The sequence below is a fragment of the Emydura macquarii genome, unplaced genomic scaffold, assembly GCF_026122565.2.
Source record: "Emydura macquarii macquarii isolate MOO-44397 ecotype Brisbane River unplaced genomic scaffold, CSIRO-AGI_Emac_v2 contig_3345, whole genome shotgun sequence".
Lineage (NCBI taxonomy): Eukaryota > Metazoa > Chordata > Testudines > Chelidae > Emydura > Emydura macquarii.
Window position 1 is genome coordinate 6,011,022 of NW_027133482.1, and position 27,930 is coordinate 6,038,951.

Consider the following 27,930-nt stretch of genomic DNA (forward strand, 5'->3'; position numbering starts at 1 on the left):
GCTAGTGGCCGTGCTCCTAGAGCATCTCTGGTTACAAGCTCCTTATCTGTGGGTAGAGAGGAGAGGGCGGGCGAGGTGGGTCGATGCATTGGAGGGAGAGAAATGCACGGTGACAGGAATGATCCCTCTCCCTTTTCTCCATTTCAGAGCAAAAGCAACTTGAATCCCGACGCCAAGGAGTTTGTTCCCGGAGTGAAGTACTGAACCTTCCGGCAGACTTTGAACAGACTGTGTCCCTGGCTTTTTGGAGTGGGAGAGGGGGGTGGGAGAGAATCCAGGAGAGTCGAACTCGGCGCTGTGAACGGAGTCACCACGACGCAGGGAAAACTTGCTCTCTAAGCTTCTCGGGTACCTTTTTATTTTTCCTTTATAGCATCTCTCGTTTGGGCAGGTGGCTTTCTGGGACTTGCAGCCTTGTGGGCTTATCTTGCGACTGCTACTCCATCGAAGGCCGAGACTGAGCGTGTGCTTCGAACCAGCTAACAGAGGCCGTTTTTGAAAGTAGGCTTTATAGGGAACCCCTCCCTGTTCTCCTTCCCGTCTGCAGAGGGCCAGGAAGTGCTGTGAGGAAGGGTGGGGCTTAGGGAAGGATCCAGGTTGGACGCTCTTCCTATTTCCGTTCAGCAGGGATTTTAAAAAAGGCGAAGTGTAATGAGGCTGCGACTCGAAATCCTTCCAACCGGCTGGATTTCCCAGCTCTTCTCCGGAAACACGACGGATGCCCTTCCTTTGCGTACACTGAACACTAGACGGGGTAACTCTCTGCAGATCAAGAGAGGGGCCCGGTCTCCTCCTTGGTGGTAGAAGTTCTCAAGTGAAGGTGATCAGACCTGCAGGAGGCCGTGTGACCTCCAGAGAAATGGCTCCTTCTGCAGAGTGTACATTTGCCTTGTTTTTTTGTTTCTGGCTCTTGGTTTTATTCAACACTGAAGGCTGCCCCTCTAAAACCTCCAGCGTCTGCTGCTTACGAATCACTAGGCAAAGTGCCCCACCTTTTGGCTTAAAAAAAAAAATCCAAAGGGAACTAAAATGCGCCCCCACTCCCTGGCACGCTGCTGAATGGCTCCATGGGGAGTTACGTTCCAGCGCGGGGGAGAGATCCAGCCACGTCTGGTGCGCTCCTTATGGGCCCCATCCTGCAAGGTGCTGTGCTCCCCTTAGGAGAGAATACTCAGCAACTTGTAAGATCAGTCCCTGGCCATTTGCAGAGTGGCCTGTTGGCTCCCTGGGCATTCCCGAGGGTCTCATGAGAATGCTGCCGTGGGTTGAGAGAAGCATGGGGGCTGCCAGTCGTCACCTTCTCCGGGCAGGGGGAGAAGGGCCTGGCTCGATGTCCTAATCTGTGCCCCACAATTTTCCTCTTGCCATACAAGATGCTCGGTGCGTCTGGAGGCAAATTTGGCTTCTGATAACGAATACTTTGATCTGATGAGAACTGTTGGCCAACGAAGCAGAGTCCCCAGGAAACCTGTGGGCACCTGCTGGGAGCTGGTGACTCTGCCCATGTTGTCTTTCATGGTCCCAGGGTAGAACTTGTTCAGATTTAACTCTGTGAGCTGGGGTGTCTCAGCCGGCGCATGGTCCTCTCTGAACTTAGGCCTCCAGGCATTTACAGGTTACAAGCACCTTGGTTTGCAGGAGTTCAGGTCCTGTCTGAAGCCCTTCGAGCTACAGTTTGACACGTGGGGGAGCGGCTTTTGAGAGGCGATACCCACCACCTTGCCCGTGGGCTGACGGGGGCCTTGCAGGATCAAGTCCTCTGTGGAAGCGGATAGTAGGCATTTCAACACGAGCTGGTGAACAGCATGCCCGGCTCCGTTTGGAACGGACACGCTCACAGCATCCTCTCCTCTGTGCCAAGCCGGAGCCATTTCCTCTTACAGCAGGAAGCCGTGACACAGCCCAGCCTTTCTGGGCCTTGAACCATCTTCCAGGTTGTTGGTGATTCCTCTTGCTTAGAACCAGGATCAGCAGCCTCTGTGCCAGCTTGAACCCGCTGTCTCTCCGCGAGGTGCCTAGGCTGACACTGGCTTTTTTTTTTTTTTTTTACTACATCTGGTATTGGTGAGGGCTTCTCTGCTCTGTCCATATACAACACTGGGCAGTCCGAGGCCACAAACTCCTGTCTTCAAAGTTTGACCAGGTTCTTGGTTTTTAATCTACTCCCAGCTGCAGCTTTTTATCACGTCCCTTCTCACTCGTTCAGTCAATTGACAATGGGGATTTTGTAGCCTTTTGATATCTTGCCTGGGCTGACAGGGACGGAAATTAATTGCATCTGATGGCTGCCCACCAGCCTGTGAGAAACGAGGGATGTTCTCAGGCCAGTTCCCACTGGCCTGGCAAACTCCACTGCGCCTGCTGGCTCCAGTCTTGGCTTGCTCTGAAGAAGGATCTACGGAGCGTAACTACCCCAGAGGGCATGGCTGAAGCACCTTGGCTGGGGACGCTTGCATTGGACCTGCTTTGTGATTAAACAGAGAAATCCAATTTCCATGGGTGTTGGGCTGACACCTCCAACCAGCACTAAACTCTTGCACACTTAATCCAGGATCAGAATTGGCTGGAGTCTTGCCGAAGTCTGCAGGTACCTGTATGAATATTGCTACACCATGGCAGGGTCTGGGCCAGTTATGCTGTGTCCTGTTTTTGGGTACAACCGATGCCTCCAGTGCCTACTTTCTGTTGCCCCGTCTAAATGGAGTTTCTCTGTTATCTGGGGCCAGAGCTCATGTATTGCTACAGATCTAGCTGCGGATACACTGTGGCATCGGAACAGAAGTGGTCCAACCCAGCTGCCCTTTGGAACAACGCAGCCTTCTGGGTCTGTGTGGAATCTGCTGCCACTTTAGAGCAATGCCTGCCTGACTGTGCGGGAGTGGTAAGGGTGGGCACACAGGTCAAACTTCTTTTGTATCACTGGTTGAGTTCTCAATTCCCCCCGCACCTCCCCGCTCTGGCTTCTTTCTGACTCTTTTGCAAACACTTTCTGATGACGTGCTGTAAATTTTTAAGATAATGAAATAAACCTTTTGGAGTTGAGCAGTGCGGTGCATAGATCTTTCTAAAGGCCGGGCAAGCTCGTTATCCACGGGCAACTCTCACAAACATCAAGATCCCAGTCGGGAGCCCTGCGTCAACTTCTTGTCCTTTGAAGTCACCAGTCCAGCTATGCTGAGACGGCGCGTGCAATACGCTGGTCTGGGTGTGACGGGTTCTGAGGCGCACAGGGGCTCCTTACCGCTGATAACTGCGGCCGTTACTCTGTTGGCTCACGTGCTCGAGGCTTGTGCTGATGCTGGGAGTTCACGTGGCTGGTCTCTACTACCCAGCCCTTCACCTGGGAATGTGCGCCAGGGGCGTGTCACATTTAAGCATAACGTTCTGAGCAACCCTAAAATTGTTCCAGCCTGGTGGGGATTTCCGGATGGGGATGCTGTAACCTGACACACCAGCAGCAGCATGTCACGTCTGCCTGCACCATCCTGGCCATTGGCTCTTCCGCAATGGATACCACGGGCCTGTTCCCCAGTCTGGTGTTTCTCCACTGGGGGAGGGTTGGGGGATGGGTTTGGGGGGGTCGCAAGTGCAGAGCTGGCGTTAGGGAGTGGCATGGGGCCTTGCGAAGCTAAATTACAGGTGTCAGCCCCCTCCTTCGCCCCATGCAGTGGGGATCTGATTGAAGCATGTAACTTAGCTTCACGGGGCCCCCTGTGGCGTGGGGTCCTGGGCATGTGCCTGCATGCCACTCCCTAGCACCAGCCCTGAGTATTATTTATAACATTCCTAATGATGTTTAAATAGGGGTCGCAGTTATTTTAAAAATGAGGAAATGCTGGGAGGCAGGGCTGCTCGATGGATGGATGGGTGCTGGCACCATGCGCCCTCACCAACAAGACAGCTGTGGCTAACCACATCTGGCAAATTTGGTGGCATTACTCCCATATGTCTTAATTCAGCAAAGGATTTAGGCACGAGTGGTCCCACTACAGTCACACGATTAAAGATACCCCCGTGCTTAGGTGCCTTCAGATTCTGGGCTCAAAGCTCTTCTGCAGAAGGGGTCGCTCCCGGGACGTCTAACTCATTTCCTGTTTGTCAACTGTAGGAAATCTGTCCTGGGGGCCTCTTTTGCAAATCCAGAAATGGACGTAGTGGGGCTAATTCCCTGTAGGTCGGTTGACATCAACGCAATGCTGTTAGGAAGGGAAAGTGATTTGCTGCTGGAACTTGTCGGGGTTCCCTATTTATCATGGTCACACCTTCTAAGCCATGTCTCCTGAACTCAGTGGTGGATGCACTGGCTGGGTCTTAAACACTGAGCCTTGCTGTCTTGGGGCACGATGACTGCCACATGGGCATGAGCTGTAACAGGCTGAAGCAGGAGGTCAGAGTAGGAAGTTGTCCATTCCAGCCCCGTCTGCCTAACAAAAACAGACCCTGGGCACGTCTAGATGTTAAAGGTGACCTGCAGAGGGAAAAAACGAGTTTCCTTTGCCTTACGATGGAGAAAGGAAAGTTTTATATTTTTAAAATGGGGGAAAAAACTGTTAGAAACTCGGTTTGTGTGTGTTTAGGCAGCTAGAAGATGTCCCCTGTACCAACCAAGTCCTGATCTACTGCAAAAGGAAATGATCTTTTCTTAAGTCTGGCTTGCGGGAGACACATTTAGCTCAGATACCCTGCAATCGGTTGAGAGAAGAGGACTGTTTATAAATGACTTAGCACCTCTCTCCTTCCATATAAGAGCTGGAAAAGCTTCAAGTCTGCTAACAGTACATCTTCAGAGGAAGAGGAGACTTGATGTACCTGATGGTTCTAAGGCTAAAAAAATAAACTTGCCCTGTTTTTTTTAATACATAAAAGAAATAAAAAGGGCAGAATTCCTCTTCCGTTGGCAAACCAGAGCCAGAGGAAACTGCTGAATAAACAGCAGCACAAAGCCATGTTCATGGAGGAAGCGTTGCCCATTACATGATCAGTGCCTATAGTTGTGACTCCAGATCAAAACGGTGTTTAAATAAGCAATTGTCTTCAGGCTGTGGTGTTAGAGGGGGTTTCTGTACTGCCTTATTCAGTGGGAAAGAAGGAAATATGGGGTAAAATGTTTTCATAAAACTGAAAATAAATAGCAGTGCCTTTTTCTGATCTTTGCTTCTGAGCAGCTCTGGTAATGTCGACAGAGAGGCAATGCTCTATTCAGTGCTGCGTGTGGGGTGTTTTGATTTCTGCTGTGATCATATGAATTGGGGAAGGAAAAGGTGTAAAATTCATCGATTTCAAGGCCAGAGGAATCCATCATGATCGTCTAGTCTGACCTCCTGAGTGACACAGGCCGGAGAACGTCCCAAAAATAATCCCTAGAGCAGAGCTTTTAGAAAAACAGCCCATCTTGATTTAAAAATTGCTAGTGATGGAGAATCTACTGCAATCCTTGGTATTGTTGCAATGGTTAATTACTCACCTTTAAAAACGTATGCCTTATTTCCAGTCTGTCTAGCTTCACCATCCAGGCACTGGATCATGTTGACCTTTCTCTGTTTGATTGAGGAGCCCATTGTCAAATATCTGTTCCCCGTGAAGGTACTTACAGATTGCAACATCACCCCTTAATCTTCTCTTTGTAAAGCTAAACAGACATTGCTCCTTGAGTCTATCACTATAAGGCAGGTTTTCTAATCTTTCACTCATTCTCATGGCTCTTCTCTGAACTCCCTCCAGGTTATCAACATCCTTCTTTAATTGTGGACACCAGACCTGGATGCAGCATTTCAGCAGTGGCTGCACCCGTGCTGCATACAGAGGTAAAATAACCTCTCTACGCCTACCTGAGACTCCATGCAAGGATCACATTAGTCCTTTTAGCACCACACTGGGAACTTGCTGATTATCCGCCGTGACCCCAAATCTTTTTCAGAGTCACTGCTTCCCAGGATCAAGTCCCCCATGACGTAAAAATGGCCTACGTTCTTTGGTCCTAGATGTGTACATTTCCATTTAGCCATATTAAAATATAGTGTTTGCTCGCACCCATCCTGCCAAACGATCCAGCTCACTCTGTAGCAGGGCCCTGTCCTCTTCACTGATCACGACTCCCCCACTTTTTGACATCTGCAAACTTTATCAGCGATGATTTTGTTTCCTTCCAGGTCATTGATAAAAATGTTTAATAGAGTAGGGCCAAGAAGCAATTCCTGTGGGACATAACTAGAAACACACCAATTCAGTGATGATTCTGTTATAATTACATTTTGAACCAGTTTTTAATCCATTTAATGTGTGCCATGTTCATTTTATATTGTTCTTGGTTTTTTAATGAAAATGTTGGGTGGCACCTACTCAGATGCCTTACAGAATTCTGTATTCCTCAGCACTGTTACCTTTATCATCCAAGCTTGTAATCTCAGCACAAAAAGATATCAAGTTAGTTTGACAGGATCTATTTTCCATAAACTCAAGTTGATTGGTATTAATTATATTTATTTATTATCCAGTCCTGTATCAGCTGCTCCATTATCCTGTGCTGAATCTGTGTCAGACTGACTGGGCTATAATTACGCACGTCATCCCGTTTCCCCCTTTTACGTATTGCCCCAACATTAGCGTTTTGCCGGTCTTCTGCAACTTCCCCAGTGCTCTAAAACTTATTGAAAATCAGCCTCAACAGGTCAGTGAGTTTCTCAGCCAGCTCTTTTAAAAGGCTTGGATCCAAGTTATCTGGACCTGCTGATTTAATAATATCGTTAGCAGCTGCTGTTTCATACTCTCCTGAGATGCTCGTGGAATGGAAAGTGTTTTCCCACATACAGAATAGATATTTATCTAACACTTCTGCCTTTTTGGTATTATTATTGATAATTCTATCATTTCCATCTAGTGGTAGAACAACACCCATATTAGGATTCATTTTGTTCCTAATATATTTTAAAAACTCCTTCTTATTGTCCTTAATTCTGCTGGCCATAGATTTCTCCTTGTGTTCTTTTCTTCCCCTATCAATTTTCTACAATTCCTAGCTTCTGATTTATATTCATTATTACCAACTTTCCATTTCTTCCATCTGTTACATTTTGTTTTTATTCTATTTTATATCTGCCTTTCACTTACCCTCTAAACTTGGCTTTTTTTTTTTTTTTTTAAACCAATAAAACTGCTCTCAATTTTGTGATGTTTGGAACTTTTTAGTAAAGTGTTCTTAAACATTTTTTCTGATTAAATCCTTCTTCTCAGATATTTTAGCTCACAATTGTTTTCAGCTTTGTGAAATTGGCCCCTTTCAAGCATCAAGGATATATTATTGGTCTAGACTTCATTCTGCTTTCAAATTATAAATATTATTGAGTCATGCACCCTTATACCTAAATTACCATTATTTCTTCCAGTTCTGTGCTTAGTTCATCTTTATCCCTCAAGATAAAGATGAACCTCACTTTTTCCCTAGGAGGGTGGTGAAGCACTGGAATGGGTTACCTAGGGAGGTGGGGGAATCTCCATCCTTAGAGGTTTTTAAGAAGTGGCTTGACAAAGCCCTGGCTAGGATGATTTAGTCGGGGTTGGTCCTGCTTTGAGCAGGGGGTTGTGCTAGATGACCTCCTGAGGTCCCTTCCAACCCTCATCTTCTAGGATTCTATGAGTGTAATATAGAATTCCCCTGTGTTGGATGCAGCACTTTCTGCGTTAGGAAATTATTTTTTAGAAATTCCAAGGATGTTTCACTCAAATGGAAGACCCCCGCGGTCACACAGCTCTTTTCTCTACACAGTGTAGATAGGTGTGTAAGGAGCTGGTCATCCTGTTTCCTGATGTGATCTGGTGGCTGTGGCAGACACCACCTCAGAGCCCATCCTGTGCTTTCTCTGTTAGCACAGTCATCCATAAACATCTCAGCTCCTTTTCTTCTGAGTTATCAGTGACTTGGAAACAGCTCATGCCACTTTTGACAGTGCTACTCCCCCTCCCCTTTTGTCCAGCCAGTCCTTCCTAAATAAGTTATAACCATTGATTTTAACACTCCAGCCATGGGAATCATCCTCTCAGGTTACGTGATGCCAACTAGATCAACATTATGCCAATAAATGAGCATTTCCCATTCCTCTCGGCTGTTACCCAGCTCCTAGCTTTGGCGTATAGGCAATTAATTTTTTTTTTCTTTTCATGTCCTTTGAGTCCTTTGTTAATTTTGTTCTCAACATCTCGCTTTTGTGCTAAATAAATGCACAACCTTCCTTCTTGTGACCCTTCTTTTTCTGTGAGTTTAACCCCCCATCCTGTGTACTTTAGCTGGCCTGTCCTCGAGGCCTTCCTTCTGCTGAAATGGAGACCATCCAAACTCGACAGCATCCTCTCTCCTGCCTTCCTTTGCTCATGGGACAGGAAGGATCTCAGAGAAGATGACTTGGACATTCCTCTTCAGCATGCTTCTGCATTCCCTGAAGTCATCTCTTATCTGTGGAAGACCCAGCAACGCAGTATCATTGGTGCTGATATTAACCATCTCCAATGGAGCCTTGCCCATTGATTTCAGAACTCTGTACCATCCTAGAGTGATATCTCCTGACATTGTGCTGGGAAGGCAGCCCACTCTGCTGTTGACCACCTGTCCCTTGTGGAATATTCTTTTGATTCTTCTGCGTAGTGTCTCCCTAACAAGGATTGTCCATTGTCAACGGATGGGTGGAGAACTCTGAGGGCAAGTTTGACTTTCCTACAGGTGGAGCTGAGCTGCCACCTATAGCAGCATCCTGCACACAAGGGTGAATTCCAAGCATTCAAAAATCAGGATGTGAACATGCTGCCTGGTTCTGGCTTTTCTCTGCAATGCCGAGGGCTGAGTTTTGTATTAAAATGAAAGCCGAGTTCCTGTACTCCCATGACGCTGGAAGCGGGGGCTTTAAATGCTAATACATCAGGAGACTTGAGAGAAAAATGAACGTTAGCAATATGAGGAGTTCAGTCTACGGTTGTAGGCTGGTGTAGCTGCAAGAACTTCTGTCCCGAATCAGCTGCCAGTTAAGTCAGTTGTTACCATATTTGCGAAGGTTAATCTGGCCACTTCCATATTTGTTCCAGGCTTCACCTGTTGGCAAGTGCATGGGTAAAAAGGACTTGAATGGCTTGGTAAGTATTGTCAGCGTAAAACATTGCTCGGTGCTGGTCGCTGGCTGTATTTCATTCCTGGGTGCGTGTGGTGGTCACTATCCCTGTGGCTACACCAGCCACATCCTACCCTGTTTATAACCTTCAGCAGGAGCTCCCTCATCTGTATGCGTTCGTCTACACCCACCATGGACTGTATTTTCTACCACTTAAGCTACCATTAATGGGGCAGTCAGCTGGCAATGTCGTCAGCTATCCCTTGATACAAGGGTGATGTCTGGCGGGTGGAAAGTAATTGATGAGACTTCAGATGGCTGAGGAGTCCAATTCGTGCTCTACAGATTTTCCCACATATATGACCAGGGATTGCGAGGAAACAGCATGACTGCTGGCCGGGATTGTGTGCATTTTCCTTCCTCCTCTGCCGTTTCTAAGCCTCCTGAGCAAGGTGATTCTCTTCAAAATGGGCTGAGGGTTGATGTCTGATGTGAGGCCGTTGCAGTCTGTTGCCAGCCAGCTCTTCCCAATTTGTGGGGTCATTGCCTCCCTTCTTAAGATAGACTTTTAGGGTGTCCTTGTAGGGTTTCCTTTGTCTCCTGCAGCTCCTCTTAGCATGACTCATGGACTGTAAGGTCAGAAGGTCATCTAATCTGACCTCCTGCACATCCCAGGCCACAGAACCTCACCCACCCACTCCTGTGACAGACCCCTAACCTATGACTGAGTTACTGAAGTCCTCAAATAATGGTTTAAAGACTTCAAGGTACAGAGAATCCACCAGCAAGTGACTCGTGCTCCATGCTACAGAGGAAGGTGAAAAATCCCCAGGGCCTCTTAGTAGAGGCTCTGGGGGAAAATTCCTTCCTGACCCCAAATATGGCGATCAGCTAAACCCTGAGCATGTGGGCAAGACTCACCAGCCAGACAGCCAAGAAAGAATTATCTGTAGTAACTCAGGACCCCCCCATTTAACATCCCATCACAGGCCATTGGCATATTTACCGCTAGTAGTCACAGATCAGTTAATTGTCAAATTAGGCTGGCCCATCAGACCATCTCCTCCATAAACTTATCAAACTCAGTCTTGAAGCCAGCTAGGTTTCTTGCCCCCACTGCTCCCCTTGGAAGGCTGTTCCAGAGCTTCACTCCTCTGATGGTTAGAAATCTGCATCTAATTTCATGTCTAAGTTGAGAAAAGAGGACTTGCTTCAGAAGACACGTGTGAGCCATCCGCACCCGCTGACCAGCCCAGCAGTGTTTGATGTTTCATAATCTTCGCCTCAATACTGGTGATGTTAGCTGCAGAGAGAACGCCGGTTTTGGTGCGTTGGTCTTCCTGTGTGAGACGGAGCTCCTAAGGCAGGGCTGTTGCTACCACTCCAGACGTTGAAGATGGCTTTGATATGTCACCCATGTCTCGCACCCATGAATACAGCTGTTAGAAGTAGTGTCAGCTCCTGCACCTGCCCATCTGCGTCTCCATTTACAGTCACCGTTCCCCTGTTGTAAAATGGCTTTCCTTGTGTCCTCTGCTGTGTGAAAGCCGCCATGTGCGGAAACCACACTCGTGCCCCTGCAGCTCCTCCCTGTCAGTTACCCCAGGGAACACGTCTCAGTAAACGCACTGGAACGGCGAGTAGGGGTGTTCGTTTACTCCTGCTGTCACCGGTGTTTCAGACTAAAGCGAGGCTGCTTTTAAACGAAGAGTTGTGTCCTCGTCCTAGCACCAATGTCTGCTCTAGCCAGTTTTTGTACTCCCTTGACGGGGGAGGGGGTGTTAAGCCAAAATTGTTAACTTGGTAGATGGTGGGCGAGCACAGGGGCCTGGCCTACGGGCAGGGTGCACTGCCTCAACCGTACCAGTGCAGTTATTGGTACAGTCATCCTCATGGAGGGACCACTCTAGCTTAATCCCTATGGGAAGGGGATACACTAGTGCTGTAAGGCACCTTCGCACCAGTAAAACTCCAGCCACACTCGGGCTGTGCTGAGAACTAGTGTTTGGAGTAGGCTTTATAGAGGGGTAGCTTGTTCCCCTAGTATGGCTTCTCCCTCTCGAGCTAAGACGCTGTTTGGCTTTGCCTTTGCTACCATAAAAGGTCGTTTTTATTATGGGGGAAATGGGTGTTAGTTCTTCTATTGTAAGACCCTAGTGGAGACACGGGTCTGCTTTCTATTATAGGCCCCACCGTGCTCTCGCCTAGTAAAATCTAGAGCCGCTGTCTCCACTAGGATTTCAGAGGCCTGGCTAATGCATGTGTGCTAGCCTGGCCATAAAGACACAGGTCTGGTCTGTTAGGAAGGGTTTGCCAGCTTAGCCCTACCGGCAAACTCTCCTGAGATGCATCTTACAAGGGCAAAAAGTTGCTCTTAGCAGTATCGCTTATACCAGCTCCACCCGTGACAAGCTGCACTACCACCAGCCCTTTGGTGCTGCTGCAGGTGCAGCGACAGTAGGGCTTTTGCTGCTATAACCCCCCCCTCCCCCATCTCTACATGGGCAAAAATTAAGTCTGGAGTTGGCCATAGCCTTCGGGTGGTGTAACTGCGCACAGGAGCTGTGCAGCCCCTCCAGGTCTGTTGCTAACCTGAAGTGGTGGATACCTTGGGCAATGCAGGGGACAGCTTCATGGTAATGCTTCTTTAAACAGTAAAATAGTCCACTCTGAAATAGCTCCATGGACAGCTGCGGTAGCACCCCTGCAAAGGAATGGGGCACTTCACAACTCGGCTCTTGGGTCAAGCTCTCTGCAAACTCCAGCGGAGATCACGGCACAAGTGCTTCCTCCTCTGAAGCATTTCTTTGTAACTCTTACAGCTCGAGAGAGGCCTGTGACCCTGGAGAACTGGGGGGTTTTGTCCCACCTCAAGGGGGGACCCCAGACCCATTGGAAGACACTGTGTTAAGTGCTGCACTGGGGATGCTCAACCTTCACTCCTCTCTAAGGAGATTTCAACCAGGACTACTCTGTCCATCATAAGGAGGTGCCACAGAAGTATTGTCCCCACTTCACAGCTCAGTCACAAAGCTGGCTGAGGCCAGAACTGAGAGAGAACCCAGGAGTCCTGCTTCCTCCCCTCTCTTGTTCCAAGCACTTCACTGAGGCGTTCCCTGTACTTCACCAGCCTTGGGCTGATCAGCGACTCCTCCGGAGAAGCTTCAGCAACAATGAAAGTTGGCTGAACTAGGTGGGAGGAAGGTGGTTTAGTTTTCAGCAAGTAAAAAGTTCTCAGCTGGCCAAACAGAACCAGAGCTGTTGGAGGAAAGGGGAATGTTTCCCACAGACGTTCCCTTTGAGTCAAAGCTGTTTTCCATCACAGCCCTTTCGGGGAGGGGTTTTCAGTCAGCTCCAGCCCCTCACCCCTCTGCATCCCTCGAGCCCAGCCACATTTTAACTCTTCTGAGAGCTACTCTCCCCAGTGCATACAGCTTGCCTGGGCTACAGCTTGCTGTGTGAGCACAGAGCAGGGACTAGTGTCTGGCATGTAGGCCCTACAATAAATAACAGCCTCTGCTCCCAGGACACAGCTCCCAGGACCGAGGGAGTCAGCTGTGGCTGTTGCCTTTTATTGATGAATTACAAAACAGGGTGATACAAAAAGCCAGCTGCAGCTCCTGTCCATGCTTCAATAGCTTCCCTCTTCCCCCAGGCTGGGCCGGAGAGACGAACCAAGAGCCCATTCGAAAAGGAGGGCAGAAGGGCCGGCTGGTGCCCCGGGCAGAGACCGCTGGCTGGGGCGTGGGGAGAGGAGCCCCCTGCAGCCCTAGAAGGAGTGTGTGTAGAAGACGACGACGTTGGCTGTGTAGTCCAGGGGCACGGTCTGGCCTATGTGCTTAGCCCCCAGGCTGGCCCCGCCCAGCGCTGACGAGTGCTTCAGCTTCAAGAGGCTGAACCTGGAGAAGACGTTGTGCGGCTCCTTGTTCCGGGCCTGGTTCAGGACCTTGAGGAACCCTGGGAGGGGGAAAACGCGTCAGTCAGTACCTTCCAATAGCGACAGCGCGGCCATCGCTTTTCGAGGGCTGGAGCCGCGAGAGGGCGGGGACCCCAGGCACCGCAGCAGACTCTGCCGAGCCAGGGTCAGCATCTGCAGAGATGGGGGCACAAAGGCTCTGGCCAGGGCACAGCCAGGAATAGGACCGCGATCCCCCCCCACTCCTGCACCCTGACCTCCCTCGCCCGCTTTGCTGGCTCACCTGCTTTCATCATTTCCCAGCTGTTCCACACGGAGCCCACACACAGGATCGGCAGCCCCACCTCGCCCTGGAAGAGGCTCTAGGGGACAAGTGCACAGAGTTAGCTACTTCACACCACGCCCGCACCTCTGCGGATCAGGGCAAGATGCTGCACGGCACAGACGGGGCAGGTGGCCCCAGGCCGGCAGCGTTTCTGACTCCTCAGCGCACTTAGGACCCCGTGGAAACAGCCACCCAGCGATTACCTGGTCAATTTTGGGCAGCACGGCTACAATGTGTCGAGCCAGGACCTCCCCAGCTTTGCTGAAAATGTGACAGCACAGAGGGTCCCCTGCTTGGGCACCTGAGCAGAAGGAGAAGTAAAGCAGGGTCAGGGATGGCCACACATCGGCTGCACCAGCCACAAGTGTATCACAGCAGGTGAGGGTTGGAAGGGACCTCAGGAGGTATCTAGTCCAGCCCCTGCTCAGAGCAGGTCTACTCAGCTAAACCATCCCAGCCAGGGCTTTGTCAAGCTGCAGTTTAAAAACCTCTAAAGATGGAGATTCCACCACCTCCCTAGGTAACCCACTCCAGTGCTTCACCACCCTCCTAGTGAAAAACTTTTTCCTAATGTCCAACCTAGACCTCCCGCCCTGCAACTTGAGACCGTTGCTCCTTGTTCTGTCATCTGCCACCACCGAGAACAGCCTAGCTCCATCCTCCCTAGAACCCCTTTCAGGTAGTTAAAGGCTGCTATCAAATCCCCCCTCACTCTTCTCTTCTGCAGACTAAACAAGCCCAGTTCCCTCAGCCTCTCCTGTGCTCCAGCCCCCTCATCGTTTTCATTGCCCTCCACTGGACTCTCCAATTTGTCCACATCCTTCCAAAACTGGACACAGTACTCCAAATGTGGTCTCACCCGTGCCGAATAGGTTCCCTTCCTGCCACCAGGGGGAGTGATTCCAGTTCCAATACTGTTTACATTGCTGCCATCCATAAAGAGAGGCTCCGACAGATTTATGATGAACATTTTCACCCGGTTATTTAAAAGCAGCTACAGAGATTTTACTCCCACTTTCGACCAAAGGGGGCAGATCAGGTGCCTGGCATACTTCAGCCTGAAGGGTAAGAGTCTCACAGTTTTGCGTGACCTAGAGCAGTGTTTCTCAACGACCGGTCCATGGACCGGCACCAGTCCCTGAGATCTCCCCGACACCGCAGGGGAAGCCAGGCCCTGGTATCAAAAAGGTTGAGAAACACTGGCCTAGACCACAAGGGGATGATAGAGGGGGCTGATTTATAGCCTTAACTAGAGAGATCCAGGGCTTGTCTACACGCCCACCCCGCTGTCGTGTTTCAACGAAGATGCTGCTGCATGGCCGGGAGAGCTGCTCCCTTCGGTGCAGTTAATCCGCCTCCGTGAGAGGCTCTCGCTTCATCACCAGGAGATGCTTTCCCATCGACCCAGCGCTGCCTACGCCAGCGGGTAAGTCAGTGTAACGATGTCGCTTGGGTGTGGATTTTGCAGACCTGGCCCCAGCCTGGACAGTTTTAACTTTGTGGTTCAGGGTTGCCCCGGAGAACATTATTGTGAATTGCACGGGTGGTTTACAGATTCTCCTGGTCCCAGGAGGGAGGGTTAGGAAGCAAAGCGCTACGTGGTATCAGAGCAATACATGGGCTGCAGACTCCCCAGGGCAAGAGGCCCTGCCTGTCTTTCATTTCCGTTCAGCCCCGACACAATGGGGCCCGGGAGCCTTGACTGCGGTTTCTAGACATTACGAGGCTACAAATAAAGAATCGGACGTCCAGCACGGACTGTTGACCTGACCCAGAGTAATTTCTAGAGTTCTCTGCAGGTGCCCAAGGCAGGTTTTAAGCACCGTGACCTCGGGGGCCATCCCCGTGGCAGAGGGAGCTGGATCACACCAGGGCTTTGGGACTGGATCGTGCTGGCAGCGAAGAGGCCTGGAATCAGGGACGTTCTAGCCCTCCCCCAATTTATTATTAAGGCGGACGCAGGGTCCCTAGAAGGCGGATGTTCTGCATTAGTTCTAGTGCCTTCACTCTGCAGATCTCAGCCCCGCAGCGAGGTAGGGATGTGTCACTAATCGGGCAAACGGAGACCCAGAAAGCCATTTACCCAACTGAGAGAGTACGTGACAAATTAGCAATAGCACAGGTAACTCCTCGCACTCAGCAGCGTGGAAGAAGCCAGGACAGCGACGCTGTCTGTGCCCCGGAGCTGTACGGGCACATTTCGCTTTCTCCACGGGCTTTTCTGATCAGACGCCCTTTGCTGTGCTAAGTCCCATGGGGTGGGGAGCCTGATAACATCCCAAGAGTTTAAGGAGGGTCACTTCAACCGGCCAGGACAGCTTTGCATGCTGACGGGCTGCAAGTGGCAGCCGGGAGTCAGAACAGGGAAGAGAATATCGCAACGTGACCAGAAGAATCCAGAGCAAAGGTGCCAGCTCAGCCCACGTTGCCATATTTAATTAGGGCTATATTGCACCTGTCGGGGGTTCTATACGGCCACCCCTCCCCACCGCATCTCCGCACCCTCCTCGTGAGATCAGTAGCCAAGTCCCTTGTGACTTCATGGAGTCTCTGGCTCGTCTCCCTTGTCTGAGTCAAAACTCGGGCAGTCGGGGATGCAGTTCCAGGGCATCTCTTCAGGGGCAGGGGGCTTGGCTTTGCTTGGGGAGGGATGGACTGTGGGGAACCAGTTCTGTCTGGTTTACCAAAGACCTGCCTGTACCCAGAGCTCGCCGTGCCAGGGGCATGCAAAAACCAATCAGGAATTAGCGAGCATTCGTGGACCCCCACCCGGCCCCCACTGCACTTCCACAGGCTGGAAGCTGGGGGCAGCGTGGCTGGCTGTACCCACCCCAAAGGGCCATGCCCTCTGGCGATGACTCCCCAGAGACGGACAATAAGGGGTGGGATGCGGCAGCACACCTGTGCCGAGCATGCTCCCTGCCACAGCTCTGAGCTCATGGAGGTGCGGTTGGCCCCCGCTGCTGCTGAGGGCAGGGCTGGAGTCAGATCACAGACCCACGGGGCTGCATTAGCCCAGCCAGACCCATCTCCCCAACCTGGGCGGGACGGCCCCCTCCTGGAAATTGAGTCCCGGGCAATGGGGCCCCCAAGGCTTTCCTTGGGGAGAAGACTGGGCAGGTGACAAGCTCTGACCAGCAGGAAATTCTTCCTGATACCCAGCCTGAGTTCCCCCCTCTCTCAACGTCACCCTACCCCCTCCTGCCCCCCCAGCCCCCGCAATGCTGCTCCTCCTTCGGGGTGATGCTTTCCAGATCCCGCCCACGGTGTGTGTCCCTCCCTCCCACAAACCGCCTCCTCTTCCGGCTGGGAGCCAGCAGCCAGCCCGCCCGACCAGCAGCAGCGCTCCACTCCACAGCTATTCCGGCCTGTGGAGAAAGGCCATGCCCAGGTCTCCTGTCAGGCTGTTCCTGCCCCACCACCTGCCCAGACACCCAGGGGATGGGCGCCGACCCAGAACCCGCAGAGAGGATTAACCACCACCCCCCAGAACCAAGTCGCTCCAATACCCTCTGCTAGTTTTTGGCAGAATCCTGCAAACTTGGCTTTCTCGAAGGTCCGGTAGAGATGCGTCAGGAGGCCCATCCTGTCCGAGATCTGCGGGGACACAAGATACGCGGGGATGATGCTTCCTCGAAGAGGCACCCACCGGCGGGGAGAGGAGCGTAGTCCGGAGGAAGGCCAGGGGGCTGCGCTAACTGGACTCTGCCAGGCTCATCCCGTCACACAATTCCCCGGCACCACCCTGTCTCCAGCCAGACGCGGGCGGGAGAGATCCCCTCCGGCGGCAAAGCCCCACAGCAGGACAACAGCAGAGGAGCCGCTGAGGGTCGCACGGAGGCCAGAGCTGCTGTTGGAAAGGGCAGCGCGTGGGTCTTGACCAGGGCCCCCCAGAGCTGACGGCATTAGCCGCTGGACAGCCAGGCACCGGGGCCAGGCCTGGACCAGCCTCCTAGCGTGTGGCTCAGGCACAGAAGCGGCTGGACGGATGGGCCCTGGCCTGATCCTCGGCCCCGGGTCCCTCACTCAGACTGTGGGGGCTGCCATTAAGAAACTCAGCCAAACTTGAGCAGCGCTGCAACTCGCCGAAGTGCGGCCCGGCCGCGCCCCCTCGTGGAGAGATGGCCGGGCCAAACCTGAGTGGCGCAGGGCCGTGGGGCCAGGGTCGGGAGAAGCCAGGACAGGAACCGAGTGCTAAGCCGAAGGGGCAGGGAGGGGAGAGGCACTGGTGAGGGGCTAGGAAGGCCCCGAGGTGGCAGGCGAGGGGCTGGGACAAGTTGTTAGAGGCCATGGGGTGAGCGGGGTCTGGGGGCTGTTGGACAGAGGTGTTCAGGGCTGCGGCGAGCGGGATCTATGCCAGGAACGCTGGGATGTGTGGTGGATTGTCAGGTTAAGGGGGTGGAGAGAGGGGCATTCGGGGGGTGCTTGGCTGTCTCATTACGGAAGGTGGGGGGCCCGATTTCTATAGTGCACAGGGCCCCCTACGCTCTTTAATCCGGGCCTGGTGACTCCGTGGGGCCAGGCTGCGTGCGTTCCCCGGGGCAGGCATGCCGAGGAGAGAGACCCGAGTGGTGCACTGCTTTCCAGCACAGCCCCGCCCTTCCCAGAGCTCTGGCGAAGCAGGAGACCGACAGCGATTGCCCGGGGCTCTGAGCCCTAGTCTGAGACGCCAGACCCAGCCTGTCCCCATCTCGGCTGCCCCCACGCCGCGCCCTCTCCCGGCAGCACCCGGGCAGCCCCTACCTGGAAGTAATCGAACATGGCCTGCTTGACGTAGCTGATGTCGTGGGGCGGCACTTCCAGGTTGTCCAGGCAGTCGAAGACAATCTTCACAGCCTGGTGCGCGATCCAGAAAGCTGCAGAAGAGGGGAGCGGCCCAGGGCGGCCCTTAGACTTGGTTTCACTGGCCCTCAGGCAGGGCGGAGCTGCTGCCCGACCCGCATCCAAACAGTGGAGAGGGAAGGTCAGTAAAACACCCTTGCGAGGATGCTGGAGGGACCCAGAAGCCACCCGAACACAGCCAGGAAATGGAGCGTGAACGGGCAAAATTGACAAGAATCCCAAATATTAGAAAGTGCCAGGATCAGCTTCACATCACCAGCCTCCTGTCTTCGCTCCTTTCCCAGCTCCTCTCAGGGTTCGTGGACCTGGGGAAACTGACCCGGGTAACAACAGCACTGAATTCACACCTCCCTTCTTTCAGAAGAGCTTCCCCCTGCAGACACGCCCTAAGCCCTGTTATTTTCAGATCAAGAGCTTTAGGAAGCCCGCAGCGCCTGGCTTCAGTTCTGAACAGCAATCCCCCCCTTGGCCAGCTGTGCAGGCAGAGAAGTGAAAACGCAACCCAGGCGCTATAGCTGGCTTTACGTCTCCACGGCAGAGACGCGAGCTCCGTGTCTCACGACTTAGATCGCTGGGAACCACAGGGCCCAATTGTGCAAGATGCCAAGAACCTCCCGCGACAGCACCCCACAAGATCAGGCCTGGCCCTCCGCCGGCCGTTCGCCTGATCGGGGCATTGTCCAGCAGGGTTTGTTTCCGTGGAACACGTCTGAGCACGACGGAGGCTGGGGCCAGCACAGCCACAGAACGGCCACACGCAGAACGCTGGCGTTCGCGAGATCACGGCCGAGAGGAAACTTACGGCTGGAAAAAGGAGCCTGAGTTTCTGGTTCTCTCTGGGCATCTCCACGGAGGGCAGAATTAAAAAGTCGCTCGGGCCCCACACCTGCTCATTTCCCTACAGTCCAGTGCCTCGCAGCCATAACGCTGGCTTCCCTGTGAGTTATGTAAGTACAGCACCACGTTCCCATCGCAGCTTTTACCTTTCAGTTCCTGATCTGCCACCGCTCCCCCCACCCAGGGACATGGCTCCAGGCAGCGTTTCGTCAGACAGCCAGGGACTCCTGGCTCTGCTAGCCACTCACTGAGAGACTTTCAGCGTCAGCGGCCCGTCCCCGCTGCTCACGGCCCAGCGGGGAGGATGCCAGCCTCCCCACGGCGCTGGAAGGAGGGTTAGCCTCTGAAAGGCCCTTTGGACGAGGGCTCAGATCTGTGGTGGGTCGCTCAGCAGAGCAGTGGGAAGGGATCAGACACAGCTAGCCACTGGCCGCGGCCCCCCTCCACCCAACCCCGCCAGCCCCACCGTTCCCCGCATCTCCTCAGCGAGGCGACGCGCCCGTTGCCCCGTGTCTCACCTGACCCCTCGTCTCCCATCATGTGACCCCACCCTCCACAGCCAACCTCCGACCCGTCAGGATTGATGAGTTTGCAGTTGGAACCGGTTCCCGAGATCAGCACCACGCCACCTACGGGAGAGAGGGAAGGGCTCACGGGCCTGACACAAACAGTTGACCAGGGCTGGCCGGAAGGAAAATGGTGCCCTGGCCCCGAAACCTCCCCGGATTCCCCACCCCCCGGCTCCCACTACCTTCCTGGGCCCCCCGCCCATCACCCCTGGGCCCCTGCTGCCTCCCTGTCCATCCCCCCATTGCTCCCAGGGCCGGCTGCCTGCCCCCCCCAATCACCCCAAGCTCCGTTCCACCCCAGGCCCGCCCCGCTCCTGGCCTCTTGACCCCCGTGCCTCCGGCGATTGCCCACCCGTAAGTTGGGCCCTGCAGGTGCCAGCGCCAGCCGAGCCCAGCAACCCCAGCCAGGTCCCTCTGCCATCCTCCGTCCAGCCCTGCCTCTCCCCGCCGTCCGATGCTACGTGCCCATGAAGCAAAGGGGCCACTGCTGCTCCCGTGGGTCCCCTGTTCAGAGTGCAGGCAGGCTCTGCCCGCCCCCAGCACCTCGCCAGCGCCCCGTGAGCCGGCCGGTCCCTCTTTCGAAGCTAATCCGCACACTGCAAACGACTCCAGGCAGCACAAGGCGCACGCGGGCCTGATCTCTGGGCTCCCCTTGCAGCCACTCCCAGCAGGGACCGGTTCTAGCCGCCAGGGCCCCGCAAGTACCAGGAGACTCCCCCTCGCGGCGGCAGTGCCAGAGCTCTAGCTCGTTACTTGCTGGCCTGGGAGTTTCCGGAGGCTGCCGGTCAGTCTCCCCAGCCCAAGAAGGGCTAACGCTGCACCCAGGGTTTGTTCAGATCCTGCCTTCGGGGACACGCATGCTGGCTGCACCCCCAATCTGCAGCCATCTCCCTGCCCCCGGCAGCTCTCCGCCCCCGCTGGGCTCTTTCCGCCTTGGTAGGAATCAGCTGCTCATCAGGCAGCGGGAGCTGACACTGGCAAACTGCCGTTTAACGGGGCTGTGCCCCAGGCCCTTCGGGGGGCAGAGCACCCCGCCACAGGGCCACACGTCCGTCGAGCATTGGCGGCACCTCACTGCTCTCGGGTCCCCTTTGGAAATCCCCGTGGTGGGCCCTCGGGGCAGAAGGCCGGGGAAGCAGATCCCTGCTATGCACGTTTCCCCGGCGCTCGTCGCTTCCTACGCTCCCACCAAGCCTTGGAAACACAGCAGCTCCAAAGGGGGGGCGGATTATAGCGTCAGCTCCTCCCCCAGTCACCAAACCCATCGGGGCCCAAGCCCCAGAAGCCGCGGGCCCAGCCTGTCGCGCCTGGTCCTTGCCGTGGTCGGTAGCCGTGGCCATCGCCCCGATGGCGTCCGTGGTGATGTAGTAGTTCTCGCTCAGCTGCGGGAAACGCGTCTGCAGCTGCTCTATGAGCTTCTTGATGGCTTCTTTCTGCTCTCCCCCGCTCAGAGACAGCCCCTGCGCCCGGACACCGCCCCGTCAGTCCTGCAGATCAGAGCCGCGCGCCCCTCCCTCGCCAGCGCCGGGCGTCCTGTGGACCATAGAGCGTTCCCCGCGTCCTTCTCCCTCTTATACCCGCCCACTCCCGTTGGCTTTTCTGCCTCTCGCTGAGCACTGGATGGACGTTCTCCCCTGTGGCCCACGCTGCCGGGAGCACGGGGGAGCAGCCGACCCGCTCCAGAGGGGAAAAGACACCCCAAGGACTCAGCCCGCAGCAGCGTCGAGAACGGGGCCCTCACCACCTCCTGTCCTGGGCTCTAGCCCCGGGACCGGCCTCCCTCCTCTGCCCCAGCTTCCCTCAGGGCGGTGCCTCTCCCCTCTGCTCTGAGCAGCCCGCCTGGGCGCGGAGCTTCCAGCAAACCCCGGCGTGGGGGGAGACTCACCAGCGAGCGGAGGGGAACCTGCGGGTTGGCGCCCGCCTTCCCTTTGGCCTGGCTGACCATCTCGTTGATCCTCTCCAAGCATTTGTCCGAGCCGACCAGCTAGCCGGGGGTGGGGGGGACACAAGAAACATTTCCCATTAAACCCGCAGGCAAGCTGCTCCCACGCTAACCCGTCCAGGAGTGGGACTAGCACACAGACTGGAGCCGGGGATCCCACCCTTGGATCAGCGCTCGCTGGGAGGACGGGGGTGTGTGTACTGCACCCATCACCCTCGCAGCTGAGGGCAGGACCACGCTAGGAGGACTTTCCTGGCCTAGGATAACCGTCGACCCCAGCTCACACCGGCCACACTCTGCTTGTGTTGGTTCAGGCCGGCTCCAGCCTCCCCACAAGCAAACTAAGCGATCCTGGCAAAAGCACGGCCGGGCAGCCGTAGCGGCAGCTATACGAGAGGCTTTTGCCAGCCCAGCCCTGTCAGTCGGGGTCCCACCTCTTCACCGGTGCCGGCAGAGCCTGCGGCATTAGCCCTCTCCAAGGGTAGCCGCTGAGTTTGAATCCAGAACTCAGACTCCTCAGCATGTTTATTTCTTGGGGTTGGGCCCATTCGGAAGATGGGGACCCCAGCATCAGGACTGAGATCTGGATTTAGGACACCTCCAAACAGCCTGGGGGGCTGAGTGTTAGCTCCCTTCTCTCGGGGGGCGGGTGGGGGGACATCCAGCCAAGGATCAATGGCGTGACGTTAGCTGACGGGTTCCAAGAGTCTGCGCTCCCCGTCCAGCTTTAACTCGACCGGCGCAGCAGGGGTTAAACACAGGGGCTCTCTGCTCCCCTGGTCCGGGCCAGTTGGTTTGTTCTCACAGCTTGGAAATCAGTGGGACCAATTAATCGTGAACACGAGACGTGCACTCTGGGTAATGGCATGCAAATTAGCAACTCCAGACATCCCCCGCCCCACCACCAATCACCCCCGGTCTTGATTGCTATAGCAACATCCTCCCCCCACCCGGTAACTAGATCCTGGATCCCGCTAGCACCAGCAGCGCCTGCTACCTGCGGCGTGATTCTTACCCAATGGTTAGTGCAGGGCCCGTCGGTCTCTGCCACGATCTTGCCATCTTCAGAGATCAGCACCACCTTGGAGTGGGTTCCCCCGCTAAGGAATCAAGGGCACAAACATGCCAGCTCAGCATACAGTGGGCTCACCCCGCCACGCCGGACTGCTTCACACCCCTGGCTCAGAGATATAGGACAGGCCCCGCCTGGGCTCCTGAAATCTACCCTCACTTCCAAATGCCAGGGGAATCTTCAAGCTCTGCAGCTGGGCTGAAAAATGCAGAGGTTGCTACACGTGAGGAAGGCTTCCTAGGGGCCCGCTAGCCGCGGGTGCTTCGTGCGAAGCCGGCGATTCCTGCCCGGATCTGTCCCAGGCCCAGCTGTGCACCATGCACGGGGGTTTGCACAGCAGTGCTGGGGCTTTGCTGTGACCTTTCCAAGTGGAGCAGCGCTCCAGTGGAAGAGCCAGACCTCGCTGCCAACAAGATAGTTTAAAGCTCAAGGAAGGTGTTGAAAGAAATACCACCTCAGCCACTCAAAGGCTCCTCCGAAATCTCTGCAGGGTGCGCCTACCTTGGGAAATTCAGAGCCATGATCCCCCTCCGGGGGATGCTGTAGCAGAACTAGGGCTCACATATTTTAGCCACTGTGTCTGAAGGCAGCTCTGACTATGCCTAGATGACACGGCAGCAAGACACCTGTCCTGTCTACACTAGCTCTTCCTTCATGCATCTTTTGCTTGCTCCAGATTAGCACGATACAGGGCATCGTTTTGATGGACAATGCTCTGGCAATGATATTTACATGCGAATCAGAGTGGACAATCGTTATGGTCCTTTTAGTGCCTAAGGTAATTAGGCGTCCACTGAAAGCCAGAAAGGGTTGGGTGCCCAATTCCCTTAGGTACTTCTGAAAAATCCCACTTGCTCTATGAATCTGCATGGGGCGGGGGATCGAAGGCCAGATCCACGAAGTATTTAGCCTCCTAATGTCCACTGAAATCAGTGGATCTTCGTGGCGCTGGCTGGAAGTCAGGGGACTGAATACCTTCGTGGATCTGGGCCCCCGAGATTTTCGGTTTGTGATCTGGCTTTAGTAGAGCAGGATGTGCTTTCTGCACGGTTCCGCTGTTGCACAAGACACCTACCAGGCTCACTTCCTCTACCACAACGGGTGTTTGCTTTGCTCTCCAGCACTGGGAATGTGAAGGGCTCCCTTCTCCCTTCCTCCTAGCCAAGTTTCTCTTCAAATAGACCACAAGAAAACCACCCGGGGCAAGCGAGCCGGGGCGAGGAGGGGGTATGGAGAGCTGCAGAACTAGAATGTTTTGCCTTTGCAGCCTGCCTCGCTGGGATTCATCTTGGCACCCGCCCTGCTCCTTTCACGCCTGCAGCCATGGCAACAAGTGCAATTCCTAGAACCGCCTGGCGGATGGGAGAGATCCTCGCCCCAGCTCCCGCGCTCCGAGCCTCAGCCCGAAAGCTGAGCAGGCCCCGCATTCACCCTCGCTCGGGACCGACAGAAATCTCTCACTCCCGCTCGCGGCGGGGCTCAGGCAGGCCAGCGTTGGCTCGAGTCACCTTAAAACCACCCCGCTGACTGGGCCAAGGCCAGCGCTGGGTTAAGCAGGCTCCGCTTCCCCTTTCGCACGCGCAGGGCAGTGCTTTCTTGTGCAAGCTGGAACCCTACCCTGCTCCTCCTCTTGTCTTCCCAGCCAGTCCGCAGGGCCGGGTTCCAGTCCCAGATCTATCACTGACCTGCTGGGTGGCCTTGGGCATGTCACTACTTCACCTCTGCTTCCGTTTCCACCCTGCGTCTGCATCTCGTCCATTTAGGTTAGTTTCTTGGCCCTGCACCTGCCTTTTATGTTCAGACAGCAGCCAGCACGAGGGAGATCATCTCAACTGCCCCCTAGGCAACTAGGTTATTAACAAAGTCAATGGTCCAGCTAGCCCACCAGCCTGCCTATCTGACTGGCAGTGTCTTCCGGGGAAGAGGCAGGGTCCTTCTGATGGACAAGTACGGAATAACCCGCTCACAGGGGCAGTGTCTCCCTAACCCATGAGCTAGTGACTGATTTGTAGCCCTCTCGTTTTTTATCCTAATTTAGCTATGGATTTTCTGTGATCCATCTAAATATCAAAGAAATCCTTTCTGAGCCCTGCTCAGCTCTTGGCCTCCACGATTCACCGGTGGCAGTGAGTTTGACAGGCTAATCGTGACCTGTGCAATGTAAAGATTTCCTTTTCGGTTATAGTATTTCCTGCTATGATTTCAAGCTGTCCTGGGCAAGGACTGTATTTTCCAGTTGTACAGACGGGACATGTTAGCAGCTCTTCCGAAATTACAGCATAACAATCATTACATAGATTTTGAGAGGGTTGCACCTGGCCACCCCATGCGTGAAACTGGCTCCATATATTTTTAACTTGTACAAGACAATTTATGGGGGAAGACCAGGCATTAGAAGTGCAGTTCACCTTCACAAGCAGTAAGATCTGCACGTGTGCCATGCACATTTTAGAAACAAAAGTATCCAGTGATAGAGACACTTCTACCACTGTCCGTCTGCCATGCTCAGTCTCTGCCGGTCAGCCAGACTGACTGGCAGACCCTACAATAATAAGAGAGCTTGCACACAGGTGAGGAGAGAGACTTTGGAAGAGGCCGTTTTCAGTTTCAATTTTCTAAAGGATTCTTTTTAAACACTGGCTTTAAAAAGGGGGAACTGTCAGTTTAGGCCTGAAAATTCAGGGTTCAAGACCAGTTTAAGAAAACCTTGATGTTGAAAACGTTTGTGCTCTTTAAAGTCTGCAGCACAGCATCTTCCACTGGATTTCCTTGCAGCCCTCCAGTCGAGCTAGGGATGTGGAAGTGAGTAGGATTTCAACGTGAACGTTGCCGGCCTGTTCCCCTGAGTTAACAAGAGTGAGGCAACCATGGATAAAAGCCAGTCAGATTTTTCCAATCGAAGTAACAAAGTGGGCTTTTTAAAAAAAAAAAAAATCTGATTTTTAGCCTGACCCATGTCCATTCAAACTACAAAGCTAAAGATGTCGGGCACCCGGTTACAACAGGCAGTGGGCCTAGATAGCAGTGCCTCTGAACTCAGCTATCACCAGGTCTCCCGATAACAGATTAGTCATTTCAGATGGACTTTAAGATCTAAATCCGAAAGGAAGCTCAACCCAGAGCTGGAGAAAGTTAGCTGCTTCAGAAGCTGAACTGCACTGAAACCTCTGGCGGGCGTTCCCCCTCACATAATCAGTGCAGTTTTCAATTCGATATCACACCCGCATCTAACCCTTCCCAACAAGTTATGTACACGCACCAAAGAGAACAACTAGCTCCAAGATGTGGTTTGGGGAGGAGAGCACACTTCCAATAACACAGCCTTGTCTAATTCTAACCCCCACGGGATGTAGTTTTCCCTTTCCCGACAGACAAGAAAAGCCCACCGACATGTGAAGGCGACACCAGGCTACTGAAATCGTTTTTTATTTCAGTTTCATTCAAACTGAATCAGTTCTGGGCTAACCTGGAAAAAGCCACTCTTAATCCAATAGAAGCACGTCCACACAGAGGTGTCACTGGTTTAACAAAGTCCGTTTCAAGTCACACCTTAGCCGGGTCTACGTCACAACATTTTTTTGGCACAGCTGTATCGGTCAAGAGGTGTGTGAAATAAACACCCACCCTAACAGCACAGCTGGGCCAGCTGTGGAGGCAGCCATGCTGACAGAGCGTGCTCCTGTTGGCTTAGCTAATGTCGTTTGGGGAGGGGTGTTACTATGCTGGTAGAAAAACTCCTGTCGGCACACGCTGTGTCTACACTCGGGGGCTCTGCACCTGTATCTATTCCAGCAAAGCATCTGTAGCACAGCCCAGCCCCTGGGTTAGATGGTGCAGCTTTCTCCCTGAACCCGATAGCTTCCTTAGCTTTTCCCACCACTGTGAAGGGCAAGTGGGCGGATTTTTGCACTTGGGTCGATATGTTTGAAGGTCAATTTTGCAAGGGTGCGCTAGTGTAAATATCTGTCCTCCGCTCCATACGCTTGTCCTTGGATTATAAACGCACCTGGGGCAGGAACCGGGCCATGGCCTGGGACTGGTGCGGTGCCTGGCACACCAACAGCACACAGCCAGCGCCCGCGAGACCCTCACTGACCCGGAGCCCGTTTCCCTGGTTCAGCAGATCCTCACTGCCTCTGTAAAGGTCACTGCCCCGTGGTCTGGGCTCCGCGCACCACGCCCCGGCTGCGAAGCAGACTTACGCTGCCAAGTGGATGCGGGCCAGAGCTACAGAGTCTGGTGCCAGGATGGGGCGGGGCCCGGGGTAACCCTCTCCCAGCCCGAGAGCGACACCCTGAGCCGGCCCAGCAGCCTGCTGCCCACAGGGAACCTCTCGGCCGTCCTCCTTTGTCCCCTCGTGAGGCTGGGGTGGCCGGCGAGGCAGCAGTGTCCCAGTCCCGGCACGGGTGGGGATGGAGCATCACAGGCGGGGGTCCTCAGCCACCTACACCGGTCCTCCCCTCGGACACAGACGGGTGTAAATGCATTGCACGCGGGGGGGGGCGGGATTGCACACTCGGACACGGGTGTAAGGCATTGCACGCGGGGGGCGATTGCACACTCGGACACGGGTATAAGGCATTGCACGCGGGGGGGGGCGGGATTGCACACTCGGACACGGGTGTAAGGCATTGCACGCGGGGGGGCGATTGCACACTCGGACACGGGTGTAAGGCATTGCACGCGGGGGGGGGGGCGATTGCACACTCGGACACGGGTATAAGGCATTGCACGCGGGGGGGCGATTGCACACTCGGACACGGGTGTAAGGCATTGCACGCGGGGGGGGGGGCGATTGCACACACCCGGGAAGGTGCAAGCCAAGCACGCGGATGTCGGACCGAGATGGAAACGGGGCATCGCACACTTATGGGGGGGGGGGCTACTCTTGCCCCCCCTCCAGAGGACACGCCGGGGGGGGCCGAGCAGCCCCGCCCCGCACTCACCCCTCCACGCCGCCGAACAGCGCAGCCATGGGGCCGCCGGGACGCGAACCGCAGCGCAGCGCCGCGCCGGGCCGGGCCGCCTCCTCCACGTCAGCTGATCCGCCCGCCCCGCCCCGGAGGAGCCCGCCCCGCCCCCCCGGGAGGAGCCTGCCCCCCCGCGGGGAACCTTCGCCCGGCCCCGCCCTGCAGGGAACCTCCCGGAGCCTCCCCCCCCCCGCAGGGAACCTTCGCCCCGCCCCCCAGGGAGGAGCCTACACCCCCAGCCCCTCCCCCACAGGGAGCCCCCAGTCCCTCCAGAGAGGATTCTGCCCCCCAGCACCTTTCTCTCCCCCCCCCCCCCACCAGCTGGGAGCATGCCTGGCACCCCCTCCCCAGCTGGGCTCTGTCAG

The 27,930-nt window shown here is 54.5% G+C and overlaps 2 protein-coding genes across 4 annotated transcripts in view; one reads left to right on the forward strand and one right to left on the reverse strand.

Annotated features, from left to right (window-relative positions):
• The window catches only part of PAIP2B (poly(A) binding protein interacting protein 2B), a 44,034-nt gene extending 40,992 nt beyond the window's left edge, over nucleotides 1–3,042 (forward strand). For all 3 annotated transcript variants that reach the window (XM_067533493.1, XM_067533494.1, XM_067533492.1), the window contains one exon: nucleotides 148–3,042. In XM_067533493.1, coding sequence (XP_067389594.1) covers nucleotides 148–204 — 57 coding nt within the window. In that variant the 3' untranslated portion in view covers nucleotides 205–3,042. The remainder of the gene's footprint in view (nucleotides 1–147) is intronic.
• An 8,832-nt stretch (nucleotides 3,043–11,874) lies between these two features.
• Nucleotides 11,875–27,604, reverse strand: NAGK (N-acetylglucosamine kinase). Its single transcript, XM_067533592.1, has 10 exons — nucleotides 27,542–27,604; nucleotides 22,539–22,623; nucleotides 21,467–21,565; nucleotides 20,900–21,041; nucleotides 19,531–19,641; nucleotides 18,077–18,189; nucleotides 16,843–16,930; nucleotides 13,537–13,634; nucleotides 13,292–13,370; nucleotides 11,875–13,049 (listed from the first exon to the last, which is right to left on the reverse strand). The coding sequence occupies exons 1-10, from the start codon at nucleotides 27,568–27,570 to the stop codon at nucleotides 12,862–12,864; spliced, it is 1,032 nt and encodes a 343-aa protein (XP_067389693.1). The 5' UTR covers nucleotides 27,571–27,604; the 3' UTR covers nucleotides 11,875–12,861.
• Between the last annotated feature and the right edge of the window lie 326 nt (nucleotides 27,605–27,930).

Coding starts and splice junctions, on each gene's coding strand:
- NAGK (XM_067533592.1), bottom strand. CDS start 27,570: ATGGCTGCGCTGTTCGGCGGCGTGGAGGG. Junction 22,624..27,541: donor CTGTTCGGCGGCGTGGAGGG/GTGAGTGCGGGG, acceptor TTGATTCCTTAG/CGGGGGAACCCACTCCAAGG. Junction 13,635..16,842: donor CTGCCAAAAACTAGCAGAGG/GTATTGGAGCGA, acceptor CCTTCTGCTCAG/GTGCCCAAGCAGGGGACCCT.